General features: G+C 44.6%; 1 protein-coding gene across 1 annotated transcript in view; it reads left to right on the forward strand.

Annotated features, from left to right (window-relative positions):
• ABCB7 (ATP binding cassette subfamily B member 7) overlaps positions 1–27,982 on the forward strand; it is a 103,529-nt gene that overhangs the window by 35,802 nt on the left and 39,745 nt on the right. The window contains exons 5-6 of the mRNA XM_054996548.1: positions 18,357–18,489; positions 18,950–19,218. Of these exons, the coding sequence (XP_054852523.1) occupies positions 18,357–18,489; positions 18,950–19,218 (402 nt within the window). The remainder of the gene's footprint in view (positions 1–18,356; positions 18,490–18,949; positions 19,219–27,982) is intronic.

Below are 27,982 nucleotides of genomic sequence, written 5' to 3' on the forward strand. Positions count from 1 at the left end.
GAGGAATATACAAAATGCCTTCCTTATCTTCCTCTTTAGCTATTGCCTGTTTTGTCTGAAGGATACCAATGTAAACATTGGTGACAGATTTTAGTCCAGTTCCAGAGGCTGATACTAGTTATCCAGTCCTTTGGCAATGACAATTCACAGCACAGAAATAAATCGGTAGTTAAGCTAAACCAAACTTCACCAAGAGAGAGCATTTTACTGGAAAGGAGAGCCTGTTAATGAGAAATAAGCTTTGATGTTAAACCAAGCTGAACCAAGTATTCGCTTACCTGTATTTAGCAGGTTTGCCTTTTTATGTAAGAAGGGAGGTGACTCCATAAAGGAAGCATAGAGATGATAAAAACTGAGGTGTCTGTAAAACACCCCCTCCCCAAACAGAACAGGAATGCATTAGCAATCATTTCAGTACTAAGCTTTCATTATGACCTTAGAGACATGATATGGAATCTCTAGGCTTGTTCAAGGAAGTTGGGCTAGCCCAATGAAGTTCTTTCCTTGAGGAGCTGATTCTCTCTCCGCAGCCTATCAAAACATTTCAAAAGCCCATTGCAAATGGATATAGGGGAGGGAGCAATTTGGGAAACAGGTGGTTTAATGTACCCTGGCCCTCCCGAGTTGCCCAGCTTTTTGCATCTTGGCCTGTGGCTTCAGTTTTATGCACAGAAATTGTTTGATAGTGCACAATCTGCCGGGCACACTATTAAAACATCTGTCTTAGAGACTCTACAATCTTCCTCATTACATACTCTTTGCTAATCTCTCTCCAAGTGTCCGCTCATGTCTCTGATCTTCTTAATGTGAAAGTTGGCCAGGCTTCTTTAACTTCCCCTGCTCTAGCACTATTATTAATTTGTCAGTTCAGTTCCTATCCCTTTCCTGTTGCCTTGCTGTGCCTTGTGTCGGTTGCAAGCCTTTTGTGCTGCTTCTGTTTTCTGTATGATGCTTATTGTCATTCAGTTGTAGTAATAGTAGCAAGCACCTTGATAATACAGTGTAAGTTTAATGTCTCATCCAGCTCGATCTTGGCAAGGTCAGCCAGCTCATTTTGAATTAAACACACATGTTGTTGCTGATTTATGTACTGTAGATGACAAAATAGCGATTCTTGAGAATCCAAATAATTGTAACTCCATGTTTTCTCAATCATCTTGCTTTTTAAAGACGGTGATTTATAGTGATTTTTTAAACAGTTTGCATCTCAATGGCAGCATAAAGCTTTAAGGTGGAAATTGACATAATTCTGTTGTCTTGGCTGGAGTTGTGGTTGGTGACTGTGCGTAACTCTGCTTCTCTCTTAGCTGCCTGCCTGCCCTTGGCTTCACTGCCTGCCTTCCCTTGATCTTCTGTGGGGTTCTTAGAGAATCTCCTTGTCAGCATTATCTACAGGGAAAAGCCTTACTACAGAGCAGTGGGAAAGAACCTTTTTCTTGTTCTGTGCTGCCTTGTCTGGTGTTGGTGTTGTTTTAATGGAAACACTACCGTGTGCTTCTGCCTTAGTGCACATCCCATTCCTTTCCAGAAGGGGAAAAAACCCTTCGGAGCAGTAGCTACGGCACAGTAGGCAACGGGGAGACTTGTTTTGCCAGAAGTAAGGGCTTTGGAGCTATTTATAAAACCTTTTCAAATTACAGTATCTGTGCTTTATAGTGAACGTATGTGTCTTTGGAGGAAGGAAAGAAAATCCCCCTTATTGAAGAAGCAGAAGTAGTAGTGGGGGAAAGGGGAAGGAAAAGAAAAATGTCCTGTGTTGCTCTGTACTTTGGGTAGAAAATAGATAACCTACAACTACCATAGAAGAGGGATATTGCTAACACAGCCTTGGCAAAAATAGTCATTTTTCCTGTGGTTTGGAAACAAAGTACCAAGAAGTGCCATTTTTTACCACAGGGATCTCAAAGCATTGCTTATAACCTGTCATGTCCCTGAAACCCCTTCCCTCTTCTTGACAGCCCAAACCACAGTGTAGTTAAGTCTGAAGCACTAGGAATTAAACAGACAAGACAATGGTCGCCTGAATTGGTTTAAGCCCTTCATTTGAGCTGGGTTGTGGATCAGGCTGCATGTATCGGTAGTAGCTGTATTAAATGCATGGCTTTGATAAGTGCTGCTGTCACCTCCTGTCACATTTGCAGTCTTTTTGGCCTTTTGCTCATGGGCTGAGCATCCATTATTTATGAGTCAGACACATCCTTCACAGTATCTGTGTTGCAACTGACTGTTAATTTTCTACATGGAGTGGGGGCTGGCACAAAGTGCAAAGCATGTGTGTTGAGTGCCGGGGGAACTTAAAATGGATGATACATCTACCTCATGAGTACCTCTTATCTACCTAATCAACAAAGGATATGTCAGTGCAATATCTGAACTCATTTAGCCAGAGTCAGCCTTATGAACCCTTAGGGGGAGGGTCTTTTAATGAAAAATCTACTGACTGATTTATAAATCCCAAGCAGCCAGAAAACTTACCTTCTCTTCAACCAACAGCCATTCTTGCTCCCTTTAGCAGAGTTTGGTGGCAGCTGCTAGACCCCCTGTCCCTGGCATTTTTATTCATGCATTTGTTACATTTGCATCTTGTCCTTTCCCCAGCTTAGAGCAGCCTTCTGGATCTAGCTATGGGAGGGTGGCGTATGTGTGCAAAGGTACTATTCCCACTGTATTAAACCATAGAGGGGCTGGGCTCTGGAATTACATACCTCTTCTTCCATGCCAGCCTTAAATGTTCTTAAGGCATTAGCATCAGCTTCAAAATTTGGTTAATAACCAAGCCCCAGGTAGCGTTAAACCAGTCAGTCCAGGTTATACTGGAGAGTGATGGGACTGTGGAGAGGAGGCATCTACAGCCCTGGGGTCAGGTCCCTTTAACCTTGTTATGTGTGCACTGGTCTGGAGTGATGTCTCCAATGTGAATCTTGGTATCCTGTATCCTGTATCCTAGCCTACCACGGTACCACATAGTCACATCCTCAGTGACCTTTGTAATGTCACAGTTGTAGGCTATTTATAATTATAGCTGAATTCACAGCTTGTGTAAACACATAAATGGATGGTGAATCTCAAACTCTCCTTTAGTGCAGTCTTTAACCTTGGGCTTTGGTTCATTGGTAGAGCACTTCCATTAACACCAAAAGTCCCCAAATCAATCCCTGGCATCTGGCTCAGGATTAGAGAAATAATTGCTTAATACCCTCTCACACTGAGGGTGAAAGATGGGAGGTTCTTGGTAGTGAAAGATTAATCCTTAGGAATGGAGAGTTTGTGATGGTCGTTTTGAACGCATGGTGAGTTACCTGGTTTTATGTGCATTGTTAGGTTGTGCAGCGAAGGAGCTTGTGGGTTGTGGTGCATGTTGGCATCAGTCATGATGGAAACTGTGTGTAGTCCTGGAGGAAAATGTAAGTTAGGTAAGAGTCTAAAGTCTAAAATCTCTAAAATAATGTTGTCAGAAATCCACATCCACATCCAGCTGCCAAAATGGAGATTAGTGGTCTCAGTGAGTGGACGAGGCAATGACAAGAGAAAGGTTGTAGCTTGGTTAGGCTCTAAGGAACATTTTGCCCAAACTGACCCTGTACAGAAGAGATTGAAATGGGGAAAAACGAACCCTGAGTTTCGTGGTTTGTCACGTTCCACGAACCACAAACTTTCATGAAATTGTCCCATTTCATGAAATGATTTGTTAGGTTTGTGATTCGTCAGATCCTGGGGCCCTACAACGGCCCCCTTCATACCCAGAGATGCCAAACTCACAGGGAGACTTCAAAGGCACCCTCACCCAACAACCTTCCCAGGAAGGACAAGAGCAGAAAATAAGAGTCTTTTCAGTCTCTTTTGAAGCAGCAACAAATCCAACCAAAAGCTCCCAAATCCACTCTCTCTCTCACTCCAAATCCCAGCAACAGCTCCTTCTTCTCCCTCTATCTACTGGAACTGAAAGCAGGAGGCACAGAGCTTTGCCTTATATAAGAAACGCTCACATAGAGCAGAACAGGAGCTCTTTGATTGGCAGACAGACCTGCCTAACAGGATTTGGAGGGATGCGATTGGTGTTCCTATGGCTACAGAAGACCCATCTCCCCCCTGCTCGTTGCTCTCATAGAATAGAATGGGAGGTCTCAGGTTGGCAAGGAGAGCTGCCCATCAAGGTTATGTGGGCTAAGACTGGGGTTTCCACAGCAACAAAAAGTCTGCAGGTATTCCGGTCCTATGTTGCCTAGGGAATCAATGGATCAGTGCCAGCTTGTCTGGCTTCACGAATCAAACAGATCAGCCCCAAAAGTTGTGGATTTCATGAAAAATGCAGCCCCACGAAGAGCGTTTTCGCAAAACATGAATTGGCTCAATTCGTCACAAAATTTGATTCGTATTTCGATTCATGCCCATGTCTAAGATTGAATCATCTTGAACTGAAATGGAACAAGATTGCTGATACTTTAAAAGCTGTTCTGCAACCTTTTTAATACTAGCACCTGGAGGAAAGCGATCAGATACTGGACAGCTTCCTCTGTTGTATTACTCATCCCTAAGGGATAGTGGCTTAACTTGTCTGGAGCTAGATGGACGTGGGTTAGAAGTGGACACAGAGAGTCAGAAAATGGCAGCCATGGAAGAGGCCCAAAAGGGCTGTAGAGGAAAGTGTGATTGGGAAAGGAAACAAAGTATAGTTTATGTATAAATGCTAGAAACCTCCAAGCTGTAGGAAGCTGTAAGTTTTATTGCGGTCAAAGACCAGATTCAAGATTATTAGATACATATTAGACAAAACCTCCAAGCTAACATGGGAGACCATTTGGTGTTAAATTACATTTTGGAAAGTCAGTGAGGTGGGAAAAATTGTGGGATGGGGCTATGCTTGGATATAAGTTATGTAGGATGGACAAGAGAGGGCTTATAGGAAGTGAAATTTAGTTTCAGATGTGTAGCTATGTTGATCTGCAGTAGAAGAGCAAGACTTTGATCCACTGAAAAAGAATCTTTTGCTCTTTGAAGTGGAATGTATTTCTGTTAGAGATGGCATAGAAAAGAAAAGTAGACTTTGCCACCATAGAATTGCTGTGGGTAGAAATATATCACCTGTTGAGAGATGTAAAAGGTCTCGCCCAAAAAATTGAGAGGAAAAAAAAACAGATTTTTTGTTGTTGATTTCTTTTCAATTCTGTGGAGGGAAAAAATGCTGTTTTTTTCATTTGGAATGAGTGAGATACTTTTAACACAAGGTTTTAGTCATTTCATTTCCAGTGCTTCCCAAGTTAACGGACATTTTCATGCTGTACATTGGTACAACTTAAAAATTTTGACATTTTGGGAAGCACAGGAAAATACTCCTATGAGACTCTCCCTCCAGTATTACTGAAATATTTAAAACACAGTTCCATTCACTCTCAATGTATAGTATGCAAAAGTCTGAGGCTTTTTTTTTCTTTCAATTTTTCCATTGGAGAAAGTAGGAAATTTTGAGGGGCACTGAAAACTCCTGTTATTTTTTTCTTCTTTTAGAATGAATGAAATGTGCTAAGACACCAGAGGGTTCAATAGATTACGTACATTTCTCTCTCTCTCTAGCACCAAGTATATTTTCAATTTTGCTTATAAAAAAAGAAAGGCATTTATACTTTCAAATTCCATTAATGCAATTTTATATGCTAACAAAGTTATAAGTAATGCATTTTATGTTAAAGTAGCAAATAGGGTTAGAGCTGATAGGAAGGCAAATCTTGCATACATTTCAATTCCCTCCAAATTTCTGGGGTTTTTTTACATAGTAGGGGAGACCTGGGAAAGCAAGCTTTTTCAGGGCTTCAGAATTTCTGGAAATGTTCCATGATGATCAAAATGATCAAAAATTCTGATAGTGATCTTGAAACGTAGAAATAAATGAGAGGCTACTAGAAGAGAATAACGGGTGACTTCAGCAGCCCTCTTGCTTGCTCTGCCCACTTTTCTTGGCTTGGAAACCTGTAACTATTGTTCATCAAGTTCTTCTGTGCAGGCACACATTGGGACTGCGTACGCACAGGTCTGCTGAGTGGAGAAAGTTTCTAATGCTTCTTTAGAGCTCCATTAGGTATGTAACATGAAACAGACTCCACATTACAATTGCCACTGCTAGGAGAGAGTCCTTATTGCAATTGTATTCATCCTGTCTGTGGGGTCATTCCTGTATGACACCATTACTAACAAAAGCTATTTTGGTGTAGTGGTTGGAGCGTTGGGCTGGGATCATGGAAATTCAGATTTAAAGCCATTCTGCCTGAAAGGCTTGCCTGTGGCCTTGGGCCCTTTTGCATTCTCTCAGCCTGGCTTGCTTTGCAGGGTTTTTGTGTAGATGGAATGGAATGGTATAAAATGTTGTAGCCACTTTGAGTCCATATTGGGGTTGAAGGGTGGGATTTAAATAAACTCCATACCCATCTTTTTAAAGAATGACATACGTTTGCATTCAGAAACCGTGCCCCAGGGCAAGAGTCCCTGACACACAAACTTTCATTAAATTGGCTGCAATCAGGGCCTCTACTGCTATCCTTTAGCAAATTTATACTTCATTCCAGTGGTCATTATTTTTGTTGATTAAATAGCACTTCATTGCTAATTCAGTCACTGTGGACTGCGAATGCTGTAAGCTGTTAGCCTATGCGGGAAGCTGCTAATCAGCTGCTATGCTGCAATTTTTCCTTTTAACTGCTAATTAACAGGTCATTATTATCCTTTTCCCATCTCCTTTGAAGGGAGCAGCCAGGCACCCCTCAGGCCCCTTTCCCCAAAAATCTCCAGGGATTTCCTTAAAGCAGAATGAACTCAAATCAGCTTACCCTCCTCTGGAGAGCCAGCCCTGCTTGTACGTATGCACGCACTCTCTCTCACAAGTCACAAATGAAAATAAAGCAGCAGAATGAATTCAAAGCAGCTTACCCTCCTTTGGAGCCCAGCCCCACTCGGCTTGCACTCATTCACTCATTTTCTCTCCCCCCCTCCACGAGTCACAAATGAAAATAAAGCAAGCAGCAGAGCAGAATGAATTCTAAGCAGCTTATGTTCCTTTGGAGCCCAGCCTCACCTGGCTTGCACTCATTCACTCATTTTCTCCCCTCCCCCCTCATGAGTCTCAGAATGAATTCTAAGCAAGCTTTGCATAGGCGCCCAGCCCCACCCGGCTTGCACTCATTCACTCATTTTCTTTCTCTCTCTCTCCCTCTTCCCCACGAGTCACAAATGAAAATAAAGCAGCAGAGCCTGCTGCTAAAGATGAGGACAGCCAGGAGGAAAAGGTATCACGTGGGCGGGGCCAAAACCCACAGGACCTCTTTTCAGAGCTACCAGAATGCTGTTCCAGCGCATTCCGCCTCCAAATGAGCCCTGGGAGCAGTAAACACATTTTAACCCTATCTTGGGGTATAAAGGGTATTGGCCAAAGTGTTATAAACTGAGGCCATTGAGCATCAATAGCAAATTGCCTTTTTGTATAATAGGATAAAAGCCCAATGACTCTGCAAAAACTAACATTTATTTGATATGAGCTTTTGTGAGTTCAGGTTACTCCTTCAGATAACTGCGTTTCACAGAATTTGGATTTTAAAAGCACACGATAGGACCATGAACAGACACAGTGTATTTTAGTACAAACTTGGAAGATGTCTCAGGTTTCCAGGCAGGCAGATAGACATACAAATAGAAAGATCACATATTTTAAGGTTAAAAAACTAAAACAATAGAAGCAATGAATTCAAGAAAAGAATGCTTCCAGGAAAAGCCTATTTTAGGACCAGAAAATTAATTTTGTGTATTGTAGTCTTTACAGTTGTGCTGGCTGTCTTATTCTTACATCCCTCTACCTTTCCTGCAGAGAGTCCCTCTGCTATTGGACGTGCAGACTGCTAGTGGCAGAATTTCAACACCTTGGGTGCTGTATGACAACGAGGGTATCCCAGTTGAGGCTGAGATACAGTTTTTTCGCTGCTCTGTTGATGCTTGGTTATGGACCCTTTCCTGGGGAACCCCCTTCCTCCACTTTATTCAAGTTTAACAGCTCATGGTCCATACATTATAAACAAAACTTAAGAATTAAAAATAACAGTAAAACAAAAGTTTGCCACATCCACAATGCAGCTTTTGCAAAGGCTACTCAGAAGCAATCTTAATCTTAAAGAGTCAGGAATGGTCGAGTACTTCAGTAGGCATTTTTTAAGAAATCTACCTCTGACAATTGTGTAGTTTGGACAGTGGAAAAAAGTATGAGACAATGAGTCAACTACAGCCAAAGTCACAGAAGCGCTGATCTGAAGGTGTCTCGAGGAAACGGCTGTTCATCTGTGCTTTTGGCAACGCATTGCAGCATGCGATTATGTATGACCGTCTCAGTTTTGGAACTGTCAGCATATTAAGATAATGAGGCGGTTCAAAGTGGATAGAGTATTGGAGGAATTAAGAACTGGGGAACATTTTTGTGCAACATCCTTTTGAAGGGAGTCCCAGGCCTGTTTAAGCAGTTTCTCTAAAAATAGTGCTTGTCTTCTTTCAGTTAAAATTCTTGTATTCCATGAACCTAGTTTGTTTATTTCCATGTCCTCAGTTTTGTTCCAGTTTGACCAACAGCGCTCGTAGGCTGCTGATCGAGTGAGGACTGAAAGGCCTTCAGAGCTTTGCAGCCTGCATTTAAAGCAACCCCCCTTTTTATTCTGCTAGTTCAAAAAGAATTTCCTTTGCCTTTTCAATCTTAGTCAGTCCACATTTACTAAGATTGTTCAGCGTTCATAGAATTATAGAGTTGGAAGGGGCCATACAGACCATCTAGTCCAACCCCCTGCCCAGTGCAGGATCAGCCTAAAGCATCTCTGACAAGTATTCATCCAGCCTCATCTTGAAAACTGCCAGTGAGGGGGAGCTCACCACCTCCCTAGGCAGCTGATTCCACTTTTGAACTACTCTGACCGTGAAAAAGTTTTTCCCAATATCCAGCTGGTACCTTTGTGCATGTAATTTAAGCCCATTGCTTCGGGTCCTACCCTCTGCTGCCAACTGGAACAGCTCCTTGCCCTCCTCCAAATGACAGCCTTTCAGATATTTAAAGAGAGTAATCATGTCCCCCCTCAACCTCCTCTTCTCCAAACCAAACATTCCCAAGGCCCTCAGCCTTACCTCATAGGGCTCAGTCTCCAGACCCCTGATCATTCTCGTCGCTCTCCTCTGCACCCTCTCAATTTTGGACACATCCTTTTTGAAGTGAGGCCTCCAGAACTGCACACAATACTCCATGTGTGGCTTGACCAAGGCAGTATAGAGAGGGGCTATGACCTCCTGCAATTTCGACGCTATGGCCCCTTTGATACAACCCAAGATTGAATTAGCCTTTTTTGCCATCGCATCACACTGACTGCTCATATTTAGTTTACAGTCCTCTCTTACCCCAAGATCCCTTTCACATATACTACTGCCCAGAAGTGTATCCCCCCTCCAGTATTTGTGCTTCCCATTTTTGTGGCCCAGATGTAATACTGTGCACTTATCTTTCTTTAATTGCATCCTATTCACAGCTGCCCACTTCTCCAGAGTATTCAAGTCTTGCTGAATTTTAATTCTCTGTTCTTCGGTGTTTGCTACTCCTCCCAATTTGGTATCATCAGCAAATTTAATGAGCAGCCCTTCCACTCCTTTATCCAGGTAATTGATAAAAATATTGAAAAGTACTGGGCCCAAAACTGAGCCCTGTGGCACCCCACTGGACACCTCCCTCCAATCTGATGAAACGCCGTTGACCACCACTCTTTGAGTGCGGTCCTCTAACCAGTTCCCTATCCACTGAACTGTCCTATAGTCCGCAGTCTTCCAGTTTGCCCATCAGAATGTCATGGGGGACCTTATCAAAAGCTTTACTGAAATCCAGATAAATCACGTCAACAGAGTTCCCCCGATCCAGTAAGCTGGTCACTCGATCAAAGAAGGAAACCAGGTCGGTCTGGCAAGGAACAAAACCATGCTGACTTCCCCGGATCACTGAACGGTCCTTCAGATTGATCCCTTTAAAATCTGTTCTAATATCTTCCCAGCAACAGAAGTCAGACTGACTGGCCTGTAGTTTCCCGGGTCATCCTTCTTCCCTTTCTTAAAGATTGGGATAACATTTGCTCTTCTCCAATCTTGTGGCACATCCCTAGTCCTCCAGGAGGCCTTCAAGATGATGGACAGGGGTTCTGCAAGTTCTCTAGAAAGTTCTTTCAGCACTTTTGGGTGCACACCATCCAGCCCAGGGGATTCGAATTTGTCCAGTGCAGCCAGGTGCCTCTCCACAACCTCTCTGTCAATGTCAACTAGCCCCCCAGGTGTCCTGTCATGTCTACTAGATGGGCTCAAGTTCTTCAGGGAGAAAACAGAGGCAAAAAAGTCATTAAGCCTGTCTGCTTTTTTTCTGTCCTCTATCAGAGTTTCTCCTTCCACACCCAACAGCGGTCCAATTGCCTCTTTTATCTTATGTTTGCTTCTCACATATCTGTAGAAGTTTTTCTTATTGTAGCGAGCCCTCCCGGCCAGACCCAGCTCATACTGAGCTTTGGCCTCTCTGATGGCTGATCTGCAGTACCTAGTAACCCTCATATACTGCTCTTTAGAGGTCTGTCCTTCTCTCCATTTCCTGAACATTTCCTTTTTCTCCCTTAGCTTATTCTGGAGCTCTCTGTACATCCACATCGGTTTCTTGGAGCCCTTACCATGTTTCTGTCTTGCTGGGATAGTGAGGGCTTGAGCTTGCAAAAGCTTGTGTTTGAGAAGGGCCCACCCCTCATTCGCTTCTTTCCCTTCCAGCTCACTCCCCCATGGAATGACTCTCATCAAGCCTCTGAGTTCATCGAAGTTGGCCCTACGAAAATCTAATCTACGAGTCTGGCTATGAACTTGGCCCCCCACAGCAACTGGAATTCAAGGAGGACATGGTCACTTCCCCCTAAGGTCCCCACCACCTTCATCTCATCTACCAATTCTTCCCTGTTGGTTAATATCAAGTCTAGTATGGCCGAGCCCCTTGTAGCTTCCTCCACCTTTTGAAAAAGGAAGTTATCGGCCAGGCAGGTCAGGAAATTGCGTGATTCATGGCGCTTTGCTGAGCCTGTCTCCCAGCACACATCAGGGATGTTGAAGTCACCCATAAATACAAGGTTCTGATGTCTGGATTCGCTGCCAATCTGTTCAAAGAGGGCAGTATCCATTTCTTCTCGCTGGTCAGGTGGTCTGTAGCAGACTCCAACAATAATACCCTTTGTCCTTCCTCCCTTTATTTCTACCCATATGCTTTCCACCGGGCTGCCCGCCCCATTCTCCATAACTTCTTGACGATCAAGCCCTCTCCTCACATACAACGCCACTCCACCTCCTCTTCTACCCTTCCGGTTTTTCTTGAACAACTCATACCCATCCACTAGCACATTCCAGTCATGGGAATCATCCCACAAAATCTCAGTAATTCCTACTATATCATAGCCCTCTGTTTGCAATAGAAGCTCAAGCTCTTTCTTATTGCCCATACTTTGGGCATTGGTATATAGACACTTGTAGCATTGTACCTTTGTTTGACCTTTCCTAACCAGGTGGGTCCCCACTGTTTTCACTTCATCATTGAAATCGCCATGTCAATCGTCCCCTTCCCCTTGCGGCATCAGTTTAAAGCTCTCCTGATGAAGTTCTCCAGGTTCGTTCCAAACGTTTTCTTCCCTGCCCTTGAAAGGTGAAGCCCATCATGTGCTAGAAGGCCTTCTCTAAGAAAACCTATCCCATCGTTCCAGAACCCAAAGCGCTCCTGCCGGCACCACCAATTCAGCCAACGATTCACCTCAAGTATAGTCCGCTCCCTGCGTGTTCCTCTTCCTGTGACTGGAAGGATAGAAGAGAATACCACCTGAGCCCCCAATGCCTTCAACTGCCTTCCAAGAGCTTCATAATCCTCTTTAATTCTTGCAACAGTATTCGCAGCCATATCGTTCGTTCCCACACGAATCAGCACAAACGAGTACTTATCAGCAGGCTTGATGAGTTTCGGCAGCCGGTCGGTAATATCCTGAATTCTGGCCCCCGGCAAGCAACGCATCTCTCAGAATAGGGGATCTGGTCCAGAGACATGGCGTTCTATACCCCTGAACAAAGAGTCCCCAACGACTACCACCTTCGGTTTTTTTCCACTTCCATGTGGCTCCATGTCTTCTGCACACCCTATTCCAGATCTTTGCGGTTCTCCTTCCACTCTCATCTCCGTCACCATCTCTAGCACTTCAAAATGACTCTTGAGCTCAAGTGGACCAGAGCATCTTCTTCGTTGACGTCTTCGGGTTTGTACCGTAGATCTGAGAGGAGGCTCAGAAGGGAGATCGACTCTTTCTTCTCCTCCTTGACTTTCCTCTTCTTGGCTGTGCAGAGCCCCCAGGCTGTTGTCAATAAAATCCTTTCCCTCCTTGATCTCCTGAAGGGTGGTGATCCTCTCCTCCAGGCTCTGAACCTTTTCTTCCAAAACTCTGACCAGCTTACACTTCTAGCAAGTGAACTCTGTCTTCTCTTCTGGGAGGAAAACAAACATGGCACACTCTGTGCAGGTGACTGCGAAGGGGGCTTCAGTCGACATGATTGCCTTCCAAATATATACCTAGAGTACCAGCAGAACTAGTATACCAGCAGAGTTTCAGGTCCCCCAGGCAGATCCCCAGGCTAAGAGACACAGGCCAAGAGCCCTTTAGCTCTCGCCCTCCTCTGGCGAGGAGGAGCCTTTTGTTTTCACTTTGACAGTGACGCTTCTGTGTTCTTATGTACCTGTATGTGACACCATAGCAGAATTTGGTCTTCTGTTTAAGTTTCAAACTGCAAGGGATACCAGCATATGTTTCCTTCTTTCCTAGAAAGCATATGTGCACCATTCTCATGCTTTCAGTGCTTTGTTGTTCCCAGAGCACTCTTGTGATGCTGTGACTCTGACAGTGCCATCGTAGGGGCAGCACCTGCAGTGTGGGGGCCCTGCTACGAGGATGTGTCTCCAGGTGGCACTTGGTTTTCTGAAAAATGACTTTGTCATACTACCACTACTTTCACATAGAGTACTAGAATACCTTACCTTTGTTTGTTTTCTCTAAATGCTCTGTGTCATTGCAATGTATTGCAAATTATGTTTTCCTTAGCTAACTGGTGCCATCTCCTAGATACTCTGATTGGAGGCATGGGCTGTTTGATCTTGCCACACAGTGCAATGATCCATGCCCTTTTGTTTTCCCCTTTGCTACCAGGGACCCCTGTCATTGGGGGATGCCATTGCTAATCCACTGGCCAGGTAATCTGTTTTTATGGTTTATCCCCCAGCTGTTTCTGGTGCACAGATTTCTTCTCTAGTAGCACAAGGTTCATTATGCCACATACTGTTGGTCCTTTCTTTGGCCCCGTCACTCCTGCTTCTCTGTTTTCATTATTCTGGTGTGGATCTGCTATGTTTTCACCCTCACTGATTACTTCGGCAGTTTTGGCAAGCTTCTTTTCCCTGCAGAATAGCAGTAGTCTCAGTTTTCTGAGTGGCAACTGCTGTTCCTTGACTACCATATCTAGCACTTCTAAAAAAAATAAGGAAAAATTCGGCCATTGTTTTCTATGGGAAAATCAGTCTGGGAGCTATCTGGTGAGCTGGAGGGGTCATATTTCACCAGATTTGGTGAGATCCTACTCCTGACTGTTCTCTAAAGATCTCCCAAGATTCATGGAGATTGGGCCCCGGGGGCCAATTTTATGCCCCCCCCCAAGGTGCCCCTCATTCTCTATTATTTCCTATGGGGAAAAATATCTGGGGGCTATCCATGGGGCTAGAGGTGGCATTCTTCATGCAAACTCCACCAAATTTTCAGGGGACCTACTCCTGACTGTCCCCTAAAGACCCTCCTCCCAAGTTTCAAGAAGATTGGATTTTGAAGGCCAATTCTGTGAGTCTCTGAACAAAGTGCCCCTGCCACTCCATTGTTTCCTGTAATGCTGAAACACACTAAGGCAAGTCTGCCATGGCCAGGGCACACTCCCAAATGCAAGCTGAGCTCATCCCAGAGGAAGCCCAATAAAACTGAAGTGCAGGAATAATAACGTGGCAAATCGGGGCCTTTCCTCCCACTGGTAGACCCCGCTCTGCCTACCCCTCCCTTTTCACCTCTGGCCAGGCACCTGAAGGGGCTGTCTCCTGTCTCCACCACCACTGTCCCTGTAGTGGGTCCTGGTTAGGTGGGACAGCCTTCTAACTGCCCTCCTCTGCTAGTGGGCCCAAGCGGTTGGGGGACTATATGGAACAGAAGATCTTTCTTCCTTCTTAAATTCTGAAAATCATTTATTTAACTTCTAACTATACACAGGCAAATATACAGTGAACGGAAGGAATAATATAACATAAAAAGAAACTTCTACTGTATCTCCCTCTGCTTCTCTATACTCATGCCCTAATTAGATGTTGTGTAGGGAAGGCACGATCCTTTGATACCTGGGATTACATTAGATCTCCATCTCCCCTCGGAGCCATCTCTCCCTCAACTCCTCAGCCACCAACTGTCAACTTCAAACTCCCCTCCACCAACTGACTCGCTCTCCCTCCAGTCACATTCTGCTCTAGCACTGGTCCCTCCCCTCTGCAGCCCATAGAAAGTTAACTCCACAAACAGAATGGCATTTCTCCACAACATATAACATTGTATGTATATACTGCCCTTTGGGACAACTTAACACCCACTCAGAGTGGTTTACAAAGTTTGTTATTATTATCCTCACAGCAATCACCCTGTGAGGTGAGTGACGCTGAGAGACCTCCTAGAAGCTGTGACTGACCCAAGGTCACCCAGCTGGCTTCAGATGGAGGAGTGGGGGATCAAACCCGGCTCTTCAGATTAGAGTCCCACTGCTGTTAACCAATACACCAAACTGACTATTTACCAGTTTGGTGTAGTGAAATCCGCCGCCCCCCCCCCCACAAACCAACGTGAAGGAAGGAGACCAGCAGCACATCAGAGAGTCACATCCAATTCCACCCAAACCAAACTGAAGCAAGCAACACTGTTGCAACTTAGCCCAACCTCATTCATAGCAGCCAGCTGCTGGGTTCAACCAGTGGGGAAACACCACAGAACAGAACCACGCAGTACCCAGCTGCACGTGAAAGATATTCCCTTGTTTCAGGGAAAGCACTAAAGGGTAGGGAGGAGACTCCTAGTCTTCTAGAAAGCTCTGGAAATGTTCTCTGTTGCTGGCCTGCTCGTGCACAGTCCCAATATGTGCCTGCACTGAAGACCACTCAATGAACAGCAATTACAGGTAAGTGTAACCCTGTTTTCTTCACAAATTTGTTACAGTTAAGTCTTCCAGTGGCTATTAACCACTGTGACAAAATGGAGCCTTCATGTTCATGAGTGACAATCTGATCAAGCAGAGATGATTTTACAGAATCTAGATAGTCTGTTGCATCCTATGAAAACATGGTCCTGAGTCCAGAGACTGGAATGCTAGTTGTGCTTGCCTAAAAGAGGCTTTGGGTTTGTATTTTTTAATAGCTCCCCAAGTTGCCTGGTTTTTGGAAGCTAGCGGATGTTTCAGAAGCAACTTATGGTATGTCTGTGATGAAAAAGAACAGGTTTCTGAAAGGCCTTTTAGGCATGTCTAGAGGTGCTTTCAGGATCCTGGCCAAGAATGTTAAAGTAAACATGAAGGACTTGTCTTGGTATCTAGGGGGAAAATATGCTAGAGTCGACATTTTGTTTTTAATGGGGGAAAAGATAGTGGGCACTCCAACTGGCTGCTTGTTAATGAGATTTAATGCTATGCTTCCTCATTCTGATTCCTTTCTTTACCCTCTGGGAGTGAACGTGGCTGTGACCTGAGACACCAGTGTTAAATTTCATTGAAATAGCATTAAACGTAGGGCTCTATTGGAAGGAAAGGAAATGTTTCTGCAAAACTGTAGAGTAGTGCCAATTAATTTAATTGCAGGTTGAGAAGAGGACTTGAAGTGCTCCAGCCTCTTAACTTTAGAAGTAAAGCTGTAGCTATTCTAAATGTAGCTTAACTCGTACAATGTCGCCACTTTTGAAAAATAAAATGGCTGCAAAGGGACTTAGGGAATCTGCAGCAAATCAGGGCAATCTACATTACAATAAATTTCATTTTTACTGAATAGGATCTCCGAGGAAAACCTGTTTTATATCTAGTAAATGATGGTCATTGCAATGTGACACAGATGGTGGGGTGTTGTGCCTTATTAAAAACAAAATGATAGCTGACAATTGAGTTTCTAGGCAAGTACCACCAAAGGGAGTTGACCAAAAAAAATTTGTGTTCTATTTGAAAGGCATGTTTGGAACATAAGATTCTTGAGCAATTTAGTTCCTTAAAGATGTAAAATCACAACCTCAGTTCCTTGGAGCTCTGTGTCTATGAAGTTATTTTTCCAGTTACAATAAATTGTTCGGTTTTTTACTGTTGATGTTTTGTGATTGTGGAATTTTAAAACAGGTGAATTCCATAGGGATTTTTGACTGATTGTAGTATGTTGGTGCTGAACAGCAGCTATAATATTTTTAAACAGTTAAACCAATTGCATTTGAAATGTGGGGGGGGGGGGGTGAAGGGGGAGAAGTCACAGGCTTACAAGGGAATGGCTAGCTTTTCCCTACTGAGTCATTTTTTTTCTTAGTTATTTGTTGTATGGAGGGTGGGGGTGGGTAGTACAGAATTTGCAAGGGAGAAGTGAGTCAAATGCCTGCTGGCACACATCTGTCTACCACTGTTTCTCCATTGCAAATTGTCCCCTCTTTCAGCCATTTGCAGCTGTTTGACATATATCTAGTCATGCTCAGCTGAAATTGCTTTGGGGATAGAATGAGGGGGGCAATGTCTGAAACAATCAAGTGTAGGACATTTTTAGGGAGATGTTTTATTACCTTTTGGGTTGAGAATTTTTGAGCATATTTTACATGAATGATCAAAAACACTCTGGCAGATTTTTCAGCATTTCAGTTTTCATCAGAAATTGTACTTTTGAGTTGTTTGGTTATTTGTTCTCGGGGTCTGAATTTAATTTCAATTATGCCTGGCTGTCCTTTTGTTTTTCCTGAATAGGTTGTAGTCCAGGAATCTCTTGATAGTTGTAACAGCAATACAAACTTACGTGGTTAAAAAGAGAGCTTTTGGGGGGACTTGCTTTTCTGTTAGCTGCATTGAATTTTGAATTGAGCAAAATACATCATTAGTACAGAACCGATTTTTAATTTAATTGCAACTGATTTACCCATTCAAATGACTGCTCATGCAAGCAGCATTAATTTTCGGAGGTGGAGGTTTGGGTAAGCTCTTTTCCCTCTTGCAAAGGGAACTATTATCTTAAGGACGTTTCCTCCTCTAGCACTGCTGTTATTTGAGATGCAGTTATATTTATTAAATACCTGCATTGCAGGAAATTGTTGATTTCATCCCAATGTTGCCGTAGCAAAGGATGGGGGTGCAGAGTGGTGGTGGTGGTGGTGGTGGTGGTAGGAAGCAGGGGCCCTTATCATGTGAATCTTTTTGCATGACCAATGCCAGCCGCTGACTGATTCCTGGTTTGGCCAGAGCTTCCAAATGCAGTATTTTAATGATCATCAAGCATTCATCATTTTTCCCTTGAGTTGTTGTAGAAATATAAAGCATTGTTCCTTACACGTGTCATTTCATAAGAAAGGGAGTATAGCACTTTATGAACCGAACTGACCCTGGGTGATGTCAGCTTCCAACTGTTTTGTTCTGATTTGGACTCTACTTTGGGCAACAGGATCTTCAGTGAGACCATTCTGAGCCTTCTCTTGTCCAGTTTTGCTGGGTCAGTTTCAGTTGTTGACACCCAAGAGTGTGAACAGAAATGCTTTGGTACTGTCTCTTTGGTTATATATTTGGACCTCTGTCCCTTCTGCACAGTATTTACCTGAAAGAAAGGCTGTTATGCTCTGTTCTATACATATTTTCATCTGAAAACCTGTGAACTGCCTCCAGTGACCCTTCATAACTTAATGATGCTGCTTTGTGTTTCCCAGTCTTGTCATCTTTCTAATGAACTTCCAAAATGAACCAAAGTACATTCTCAATGAACTGTTTAATTGAGACGAAAACGGATTTTTATAAGAAGCTGGTGCCAGCCCAGCACTTTTGCTGTGTCTCTTAGTACAGCAGTGTCCGTTACCTCTAAAGTCTGTGATGTCATCCCACTGAGTAATTAATACCATAATACCATAATTAATACCAAATACCATAATTGCAGCAAATTGAGGAGGAAATATTTATAAACAAACATTTTAGCATATCTTGTATAATTGCTTGGGTTTTTTTGTGTGTGTTTTTAGGCAATGAATATTGTGGTTCCCTTCATGTTTAAATATGCAGTAGATAACCTCAACCAGATGTCTGGAAATGTTCTGAACCTGAATGATGCACCAAATACAGTTGCAACCATGGCAACAGCTGTTCTGATTGGATGTAAGTGTAATTATTTAATCTGTTGACAGGTGCTGACTTCCTTTGGTGAGGTTTTGGAACATTAATGCCCATGACCTTTTATCTACTAACACTGCTATGCATCTGGGATGGTGGTTATTCTATGAGGTTTCTCTTACTTCGTTGACATCTATCCCTAGTGTCCTGTGATGTTTTTAAATTCAATTTATACTATCATTTCTGAACTAAAGTACTTATAGAAATTATCCATTTAGAGGGTTTACTTTCTGATCTTTTTAAAAAAGTCTGCCAGTGAAACCTGATATTAATAAAGTCTTAACTGGAAATATATTTGAAGGCTCAGTTTCATAAAAACAAAGAGGTAACTAAACTTGTATAACATTGACAAACATATCAAGAAAATATATCCTAAGTATTCACCAAGAACTTATTGAACAAAAGTAAACTAACACACTTTTAATCTTGTTTTTATTTTCCCCAGATGGCCTATCAAGAGCAGGAGCTGCTTTATTTAATGAAGCTAGAAATGCTGTATTTGGCAAAGTAGCCCAAAGCTCCATTAGAAGAATAGCAAAGAATGTCTTTCTCCACCTGCATAACCTGGATTTGGGGTTCCACCTTAGCAAGCAGACAGGAGCCTTGTCAAAAGCCATTGACAGAGGAACAAGAGGCATCAGCTTTGTTCTCAGTGCTTTAGTATTCAATTTGGGCCCCACCTTGTTTGAAGTGGCACTTGTTAGTGGCATTTTGGTATGTGTTCCTTTAACTTTTAAAATTTATGAACTTTTATGAACGATACATATTGATGGCACTATATCAGCTGACTGAAGGCATGCCAGGGCCCTTTGAAATCCATGGTTTCACTTCTAGTTCCCAGCTACACTGTTTTAAAAGAATACCTTTAATTCTGGGTTTTATTTCTGCTTCCAAATCAACTTGCCAAGCAACAGTTTAAACATTTTCTTAATTAAAAATTACCTCTTCTACAACTTGGATCTTCATATGCTAGAAAGTTCTCTACACTAAACATCCTAAGGGAGCAAGCAGTGACGATGTAACATCTGACCTTGCATGACCATATTTACAGCCTCCACTCCTTGCTAGTTTTCATATGTGCACAGCTGGTTAAAAACAGTGCGCTCTCTGAGACTGCCGCCAGGGAGTAACAGCTAGCACACCCCCATCCATTGGAAGACTTGCAATAAGGTTTTTCAACATCTAAGCCAGGCTAAAGCTGCTTGTGTGTTAGGTATGTATATACACAAGCTATTTCTAAAATTAGCCGTGCTTTCACTTGAATAATTCCATATGTTCTGCAGCTAAGTCTCAAGCTAGGAACATAAGACATTAGATATGATCCACCCAAAACAAAGCACTTTTTGACTTAATCACAGGCTTAAGCTCTGCTATTTGAATAAATGGGTCATGTGCTGGATCTTACCATTATGCTAAATAATGATACGCCAAAGCTTGGGGTAGATGCCTTTGCATCAACATCACTGGTGGCAAAAAATAAAAAACTCCAAACTGAAAGGAAAATGGAGCCTTTGCCAGGTAACCCAGCCATAAGAATCAACTCAGAATTTTTTCATTACTTTTTGTAGGTCATGTTCCTGAGCACACTTGCAAAGCCACTCCCTACCCACAGTGGCCACCTCCTGTATCTTGCTGATGAATGCGTGCTTGGGATCATGTGGGTAGCCCAAGCCACTCCATTCAAATGCTTAATTGGTACGGCTGATCCTGAAGTACCTTCATGATCCAAATATCCCCATGTTTCTGATAAGAGAGGCAGAGATGGGAATGGTTTTACTCCATGAATTAGTCTGATCACACTTGAAATAATTAGAACATATGTCAAGATTAACTATTTTATCCAGTCGGCTGTTTCATGTATTCCTACAAAGCTGTCCTTTTGTAATTTTTTTGTATGTTTCTGTTTAGGGACTTCCACAAGCACATATATATGTGTATGTTCCCAGACCTTTTCACATGTAAGAACTGTATGTGGCTTCATTGGAGGAATTATGGGGCTGTGGGAAAGGCCACATATAGTTAGTATTAATCCTTCCTCTCCACTAGGCTGAGAGAGTCTGATTGCTCCGAGTCCCCTAGTAAGTTTTCTGGCTGAGTAGTGAGGATTTGAACCTGGATCTTCCAAGCCTTTGAAATGCTATGCCTACTGCCTTTCTAAAACCACAGACCTAGAACAACCATTACTTTGGAATGATCATCCCTAGAAAACCAATAAAGAGCAGCTTTGTAGCTTGGGCGTGCTGCTAGACTCAAACCTCCTGTTGGATAAACAGATGGCAGAGGTGGCCAAGAGTGTCTTATCTAGTAGCTTCAGCCTTTCCTGGGCAGAGAAGACCTTGCCTCTTGTGTTGCAAGGCCTGGTAACATCTAGATTAGGTTACTGCAATGTGCTTTATGTGGGACTGTCCATGGAAGAATGTCTGGAATCTACAGTTGGTGCAGAATATTGTGGTGACTGGAGAGGGAAATAGGAACCATATCACTCCAATCTTGTTCCATCTAGAGTGGTTCCCAATTTGCTTCCAAGCTCAGTTCAAGGTAATAGTTCAAGGTAATAGGATTGACCAAACCCATTTATGGCTTGGGACTACTATACCTTACGAACCCCCTACTCTCATATGACCCTATCCTGCCATTACATCATCATTGGGGCCCTTTTTCAGGTACTTCTGTCACATGAGTAAGGTGGATAGCAACTCAAGAAAGAGTCTTTTTGCCTGTGGCATCAAAACAGTGGAATTTCCTCCCATGGAGGTTCATCTGTCCCCTTCTTGTTGTTTTCTGTCAACAAGTGAAGACTGCTTAGTTTCATTTGACATTCCCTTACTGAAAATCCTTCCTTATTCTCCCATGGTCCTGGAGTGGATCAGTCAGACTCATGGGAAGTAGCTCCTCCTCTTGCGCAGGGTCAGTTGGATTAACAATGCCAGATAGGAGGGGCTCTTCCCTGGATCCCCAGGTTTTTCCGGCCCTGTTCCTGCAGGGTTGTGCGTTGGCTTGCTCCTGTGAGCAAAGCGATCCCAGCAAAAAAAAACCAAGGAGAGAAAGATGCAGCGGCCCAAACGGAAAGGGGAAAAGGAAAGGCTTGTCCTTCCTACCCCGCACTGCTCTCCCAACTCAGGAGGCCTGCAGGGAAACAGCTGAAAGAGCCGGGGCTCCTTGGGCCGGCTGAAAAGCGGCGTGAGCGAGGGAGAGCGAGGCGCGTTTGGCAAAAATGTGCGGGGACAGTACCGCTCCAGTTTGCAGCCAAGAAGCCCCGGTGCTCCTAGTGCACAGGCGATGGTGACAGCCTTGACTGAGGGTTGACCAGGGCCCCTGGCATAAGGTAAGGAAACACGATCCTGGACAGGGTCTATGGGAGAGTAAGGCAGAACCTGAGCGGCACTTTGCCCCTGAAGCCGTAGAAGGAGTGAGACTGCTGTAGATGGCCCTTTATGAGGTTAGCAGCGTTTTTTCAACCACTCCTCCACCTCCCCTCTCTCCCTTTCCTCTCTCTGAAAGGACACCATTTTCTCTCTTCCTTAGGTGGGAAGTTTTTGGCAGGAATGGCTTCTAAGACGGGGCAAAGCAAAGCCAAAGAGGCAGAGGGAGCCATAAGCAGCCTGGATCCTCCAAGCTCTCCCCTCTCCCCACAGTCAATGCAAGGCCCCAGCAGAGAGAATCAGGAAACTAATGAGTTGGACCTCTCCGGCCATGATGCAAAAGCAAACATCCTGGCATGGATGAGGAGTGAAATGAGAAGGGAATTGAGAGCGGTGGTGAAGGAGTTCAGAGAACAGCAGAAACCATCCACTAAAGAAAGTCAAAATCTGACTTCTAGCAAAGGCAAAAGAATGGCAAAATCTGATCCCCCTCATAAGGCTAAGAGGAGGAGATAAGAGAAAGACTGGGCAGAGGAGTTTTCTAGTCAGTCAGAGGAACCTTGCTCAGACTCAGAGCTCTCAGATCCAGAGTCAGATAATGAGGAAGGAGAGGAGACAGTATCCTCCGTTCAAATCAGAATCTTTCCTCAAGAACTGTACTCGAGACTATTACCAAAGGCCCTAAGGGCACTTGAGATTGCCCAAAAGGACGTGGGAAAAGAGGACACAGACCAGACCTACCCACAGGGCAGTGAAAGGGTTCTCCCCAAAATGTGTTCACCACAGACGGGAGTACCATTGCCAGCTATGTTCCATAGTATACTGAAGGCAGAGTGGGATAACCCAGCCAAACCAAAGTCCTTGCAGTCAGTGTTCAATAAACTCTACTTTAGGTCCAGATGCAACAAAGATTAAGTTACCAGTAGTAGACCCAGCCTGGCTACTACCTCTGTCTTGCCTATGGATGCAGAGGGCATGCCCAAGGATCCATCTGACAAAAAGATTGAACAGGCACTGTGCAGGAACTTTGAAGCGTCCTTCAGGGCCTCGGCCACAGGATCACTATTCGCCAGGACAACATTCACCTGGGCATCGGACCTCGCGGTGGCAGGCAAGAATGTAACCAAGGAGTTTAAGAACGAGACCAAGAAGATAGGCCTAGCAATGGCCTTTGCGGCGAATGCCTCACTGGATTCCTTTCAAATGTCATCGAGAGCCATGGGTTTCAACGTCACAGCAAGATGCAATACATGGCTAAGGAACTGGGATGTGGACCCTCCCAGCGCAGAACAAGGTGGCAGCCATGCCCTTTTCAGGGGCCAAACTGTTTGGAGAAGCACTGGATAAATATCTGGTGGAAGATTCTGAAAAGAAAAAAGTCCTGCCATCTAAGAAATGGAACTTGAAGAGTAAGAGTAAACAGTCCTTTCGAGATTCTAAACGTCCTTTCCGACAGGGATCGGACAGATGTTACAAGAATTCCTGGCAGGCAAGACCTAGAAGTGACAGCAAACACTTCACGTTCCGGAGACAGAGTCAACAGTCAAAAGGTAAGAAGAAAGGAAGCCAAGCATGACTATAGAGCTTGGCGGAAGCCCATTCAAATTGGGGGAAGATTGCAAGGGTTTGCAGACCAATGGAAACGATCCATATCAGACAAGTGGGTGCTGAAAACAGTACCCAAGGGCTGTTCTTTGAAATTTGAAAAGCAACCACCAGAGAGACTAGTCAGATTACCAAGGCACCCTCTAGAATCGAAATACCTCAAGATTCAGGAAGCCATTAGTCACCTGATAAGAATAAGGGCGATAGAACCACTGCCAAAACGGTTCAGGAACCAGGGAGTCTACTCAGTGTTCTTCATTGTACCCAGGGACAGTGCATCAATGGAGGCAAGTCCGGCAACTGCCTCGAGCATAGAGGTGCTGGAGGGGCCACCGGGGGCGAGGGTGCACGCTGCAGAGCAATTGAGCAGGAGGGCTGGGAGGATGCACGCACTCAAAGCATTCCTCCCTATCTCCTGCCTGTCACTTCACAAACTGGAAAGGAGCAGAGGAAAAGTGATAAGTTTCTTTTGGGGGACTCAGGTGGGGGGATGGGACAGAATAATGACAGAAGAAAGCAAAGGGGAAGGGAAAGGAGAAAGCAGGAAGGACCTAGAGAAACAGCTGCGCCTCAGGGTGTGCACTTTGAATGAGCTGCTGAAGATGCAAATCCTTCTTCCAGGCGCACCCAAAGACCGTGATAAGTTTCTTTTGGGGGACTCAGTGATAAGTTTCTTTTGGGGGACTCAGGTGGGGGGATGGGACAGAATAATGACAGAAGAAAGCAAAGGGGAAGGGAAAGGAGAAAGCAGGAAGGACCTAGAGAAACAGCTGCGCCTCAGGGTGTGCACTTTGAATGAGCTGCTGAAGATGCAAATCCTTCTTCCAGGCGCACCCAAAGACCGTTCCGGGGTGGGCTGCTGCTGCTCTCTCCCAGGGTGCCCTTGCGTCGGTGGTGGGGAGGGGGGGGCTTGTGCCTGGAAGAAGAATTTGCGTCATCAGCAGCTCATTTAAAGCGTACACCCTGAGGCACAGCTGATTCTCTAGGTCCTTCCCGCTTTCTCCTTCCCCTTTCCCTTTGCTTTCTTTGATTGTTATTCCGTCCCATCCCCCCCAGTCCCCCAAAAGAAACTTAGCACTTCTTCTCCGCTCCTTTCCAGTTTGTGAGGCAACAGGCTGGAGATGGGGGGGGGAATGCTTTGGGGCTCCATCCCCACACACAAACACACACATTCAAAGAGGGCAGTGAGCAGCAGCAGAGAGGTGAAGGCATCCCCTAAATTGCCCAAGAAAACTTGCACGACCCTCGTTTCATTTGCTGTGGCTCTAAGTTGCCCCTTGCTGCTGCTGCCGCCACTAGCACACAGCTGCAGGCCAGGGCGGATCCAAGGCAACTGAGCAATCTGGGTGTGTGCATGCATGTGCAGGTGGCAACAGCCCTGAAGCTGCCCCTGGCCTCAGGCTCCATAAACTCTGGCACCCGCCCTGATTGTACCGAAGAAAAACAGAGATGTAAGAGCCATCTTGGATCTGAAATGGCTCAACCAATTCATAAAGTCCCGCAAGTTCAAAATGGAGACATTGAAGACAACCATGGGGGCTATACAGAAGGATGACTTTCTTGCCTCCATTGATCTGTCAGAGGCCTATCTACACATACCCTTCCATCAGTCCCACAGAAGGTACCTTCGGTTTGCGTACAGTGGAGAACACTACCAATACAAGGCACTACAGTTGAGACTCAAATCATCACCGGGGGTATTCACCAAAGTACTGGTGACTCTGAGCCAAGCTACAAGTGACATTTTTCACATGAAGGACACTTGATAGTTTTCGCAAGTTTTTCTGGGAACTGAAGTCCCTCTCCCCCGCCCCTTTTCCTTCTGTTCCTTCCCCTCTCTGTTAGAATCGCTGCCTGAAGAGCCAGAGAAAGCCTGTGGCGACAGCAGCTTTTGCAAATCATTCCTCCAGTCACAAGCCTGCTCTCAACAATCTTTGGGGTCGGGCAGCTGCAACTTTCTCCCTGGGCGTCCTGCTCAGCTTCACTGACAGAAGCAGCTCTCCAGAGCAGCTCCTTGGAAGCAAGACGATTTGCAAAAGCTGCTGCTGCCGCTGTCTTTCTCTGGCTCTTCAGACAGCGATTCTAACAGAGAGGGGAAGGAACAGAAGGAAAAGGGGCGGGGGAGAGGGACTTCAGTTCCCAGAAAAACTTGCGAAAACGATCAAGTGTCCTGCACGTGGAAAATGTCACTTGTAGCTTGGGTCTCTGATAGCAGTCCTCAGGATCCAAGGAATAGCCCTGTCCCCATACTTGGACGATTTACTGATCAAGGCATCGTCTCTAACAGAGGGCATGATAGCAGTGCAGAAAACCATACACTGCCTGGAGGAATATGGATTCGTGATCAACTGGAAGAAGAGCAGTATTGTTTCGGAACAGAGAATACTTCACCTGGGAGTGACCATAGATACGGTGAAGGACAGAGCGTTCATATCAGAAGAGAAGCAACAGATAATTGTCACAATGATAAGATCGATTCAGAGCAGGAAAACAGTGGAGGTGATGTTTCTGACAAAACTGCTGGGGATGATGGTGTCCTGCCAGAACATTGTGCAATAGTCACAATTCCACACTCGCCCATTGAAAAATTTCCTACGCCTCTTTCAGCAGACCATAACCCACAGATGGAGAAAGAGGGTGTAAATAACAGAATCACTGAGCAAGTAGTTGGATTGGTGGACAGATCCGAACAGGTTCACGGATGGCATGCCTCTCAGGAAGCCGAGGAGGACTATCATAACGATGGACGTGAGTCTGTCGGGATGGGGTGCTCACATGTTGGGCAGAATGAGCAAAGGAACCTGGAAAGTAGAAGAGAGTGGCAACAGCATAAACCTTCTAGAACTGAGAGCCATCAAATATGGACTATGGGAAATGCAAGACGCCTTAGAGCATCAGCATGTGCTAATAAGGACAACATTATGGCGAAAGCCTACACGAACAGACAAGGAGGTACCAGGTCCAAAATACTGAACAGAGAGGCGGGGGAGATTTTCTGATGGGCAGATACACATCTCCTTTTGGTGAAGGCAGTACATGTGGCAGGGGCACAAAATTCAGTGGCAGATTGGCTGAGCAGGAACTCGGTGGACCAGACAGAATGGAAGCTGAACAAACAGGTGTTCGAACAAATATGTCAGAGGTTTGGAAAACTGAAGTGGACTTATTCGCGACTGCCTTAAACAACCAAGTCACAAAATTCTTCTCAAGATGGAAGGAAAAAGCGGCCATGGGGACAGATGCCCTAACCAAGGACTGGCCTCGTACACTGCTTTATGCCTTTCCTTCAGTAAGCATTCTGGGCTGAATGATACAAAAAGTAGTAGAACAACAAGCAGAAGTGATCATGGTGGCACCGTTTTGGCCATGGAGACTGTGGTTCCAGGATCTTATGAGACTCTCGCAGAGGGAACTATGGGAATTGCCACACAGGCCTGATCTACTGACGTAAAGGGAAATACAACACCCAGATCTGACATCTCTACGATTAACAGCCTGGAGGTTCAGTTCGACCAGTTGAGGAGATGCGGCTACGCAGAGAATGTGATAGCTACTATGTTAGCCTCTAGGAATTACTTGACAAATAGTAGCTATAATAGGACTTGGCAGGTTTTAACAGCTTGGTGCGCAGAGGAGGGCTGTGACCCACTGAGTGCATCTATCAAACAGATCTTGCTCTTCCTGCAAGAGGGTTTGGACAAGGGCTTAAGTACTTGTATTTTGAAGAGGCAACTGGCAGCCATTTCGGCAGTGAGGAGATTAAAAAGAGGGAGGTCCCTTACTAAACATCTGCATGTTAGACGATTCCTAACAGGGACCATGCTGATAAATCCACCACAGGTACATAGGTTCCCAACATGGAACCTTAACGCAGTGCTATCTGCACTACAAAGGAATGGTGCTCTGCCCCCTTAAAGAATTGACACTCAGGACTATTTTTCTGATAGGGCTGACATCAGCAAGAAGGGTATCAGAAATAAGGGCACTGTCAGTAAACAGGGACCTTTGTATTTTTCATGCAGATAAGGTAATCTGGAGGCCTGACCCAACCTTTATCCTGAAGGTAAATTCAGAGTTCCATGGGGTGAGGACATAGTGCTTCCTTCCTTTTGTACAAACCCGAAGCATAGTAAAGAGAGAGAATGGCATAGACTAGATGTTAGGAGGGCATTAAGTTATTAGATAGAAAGGACCAAGATGATACGTAAAGTAGAGAATATATTTGTCTCTTTCAGGAAAGGTTCACTCGGTAAACAGGTATCCACCTCTACCCTGAGTAGATGGCTTAGGGATTGTATTGTTCTGGCGTACAAAACTAGTAATATGACCCCTCTGGTGGGAATTACAGCCCGCTTTTTGAGAGGAGCGGCTACCTTGGCAGCATACAGGGCATTCCCATCTCTGGAAAAGATATGCAAGGCAGCCACATAGAAGTCAGTACATACCTTTACCAAACATTACAAGATAGATCAGATAGCGTCAGCGGAAGCAGCCGTTAGGAGTGCTACAGC

The sequence above is a fragment of the Eublepharis macularius genome, chromosome 13, assembly GCF_028583425.1.
Source record: "Eublepharis macularius isolate TG4126 chromosome 13, MPM_Emac_v1.0, whole genome shotgun sequence".
In the NCBI taxonomy this organism is placed as follows: Eukaryota; Metazoa; Chordata; class Lepidosauria; order Squamata; family Eublepharidae; genus Eublepharis; species Eublepharis macularius.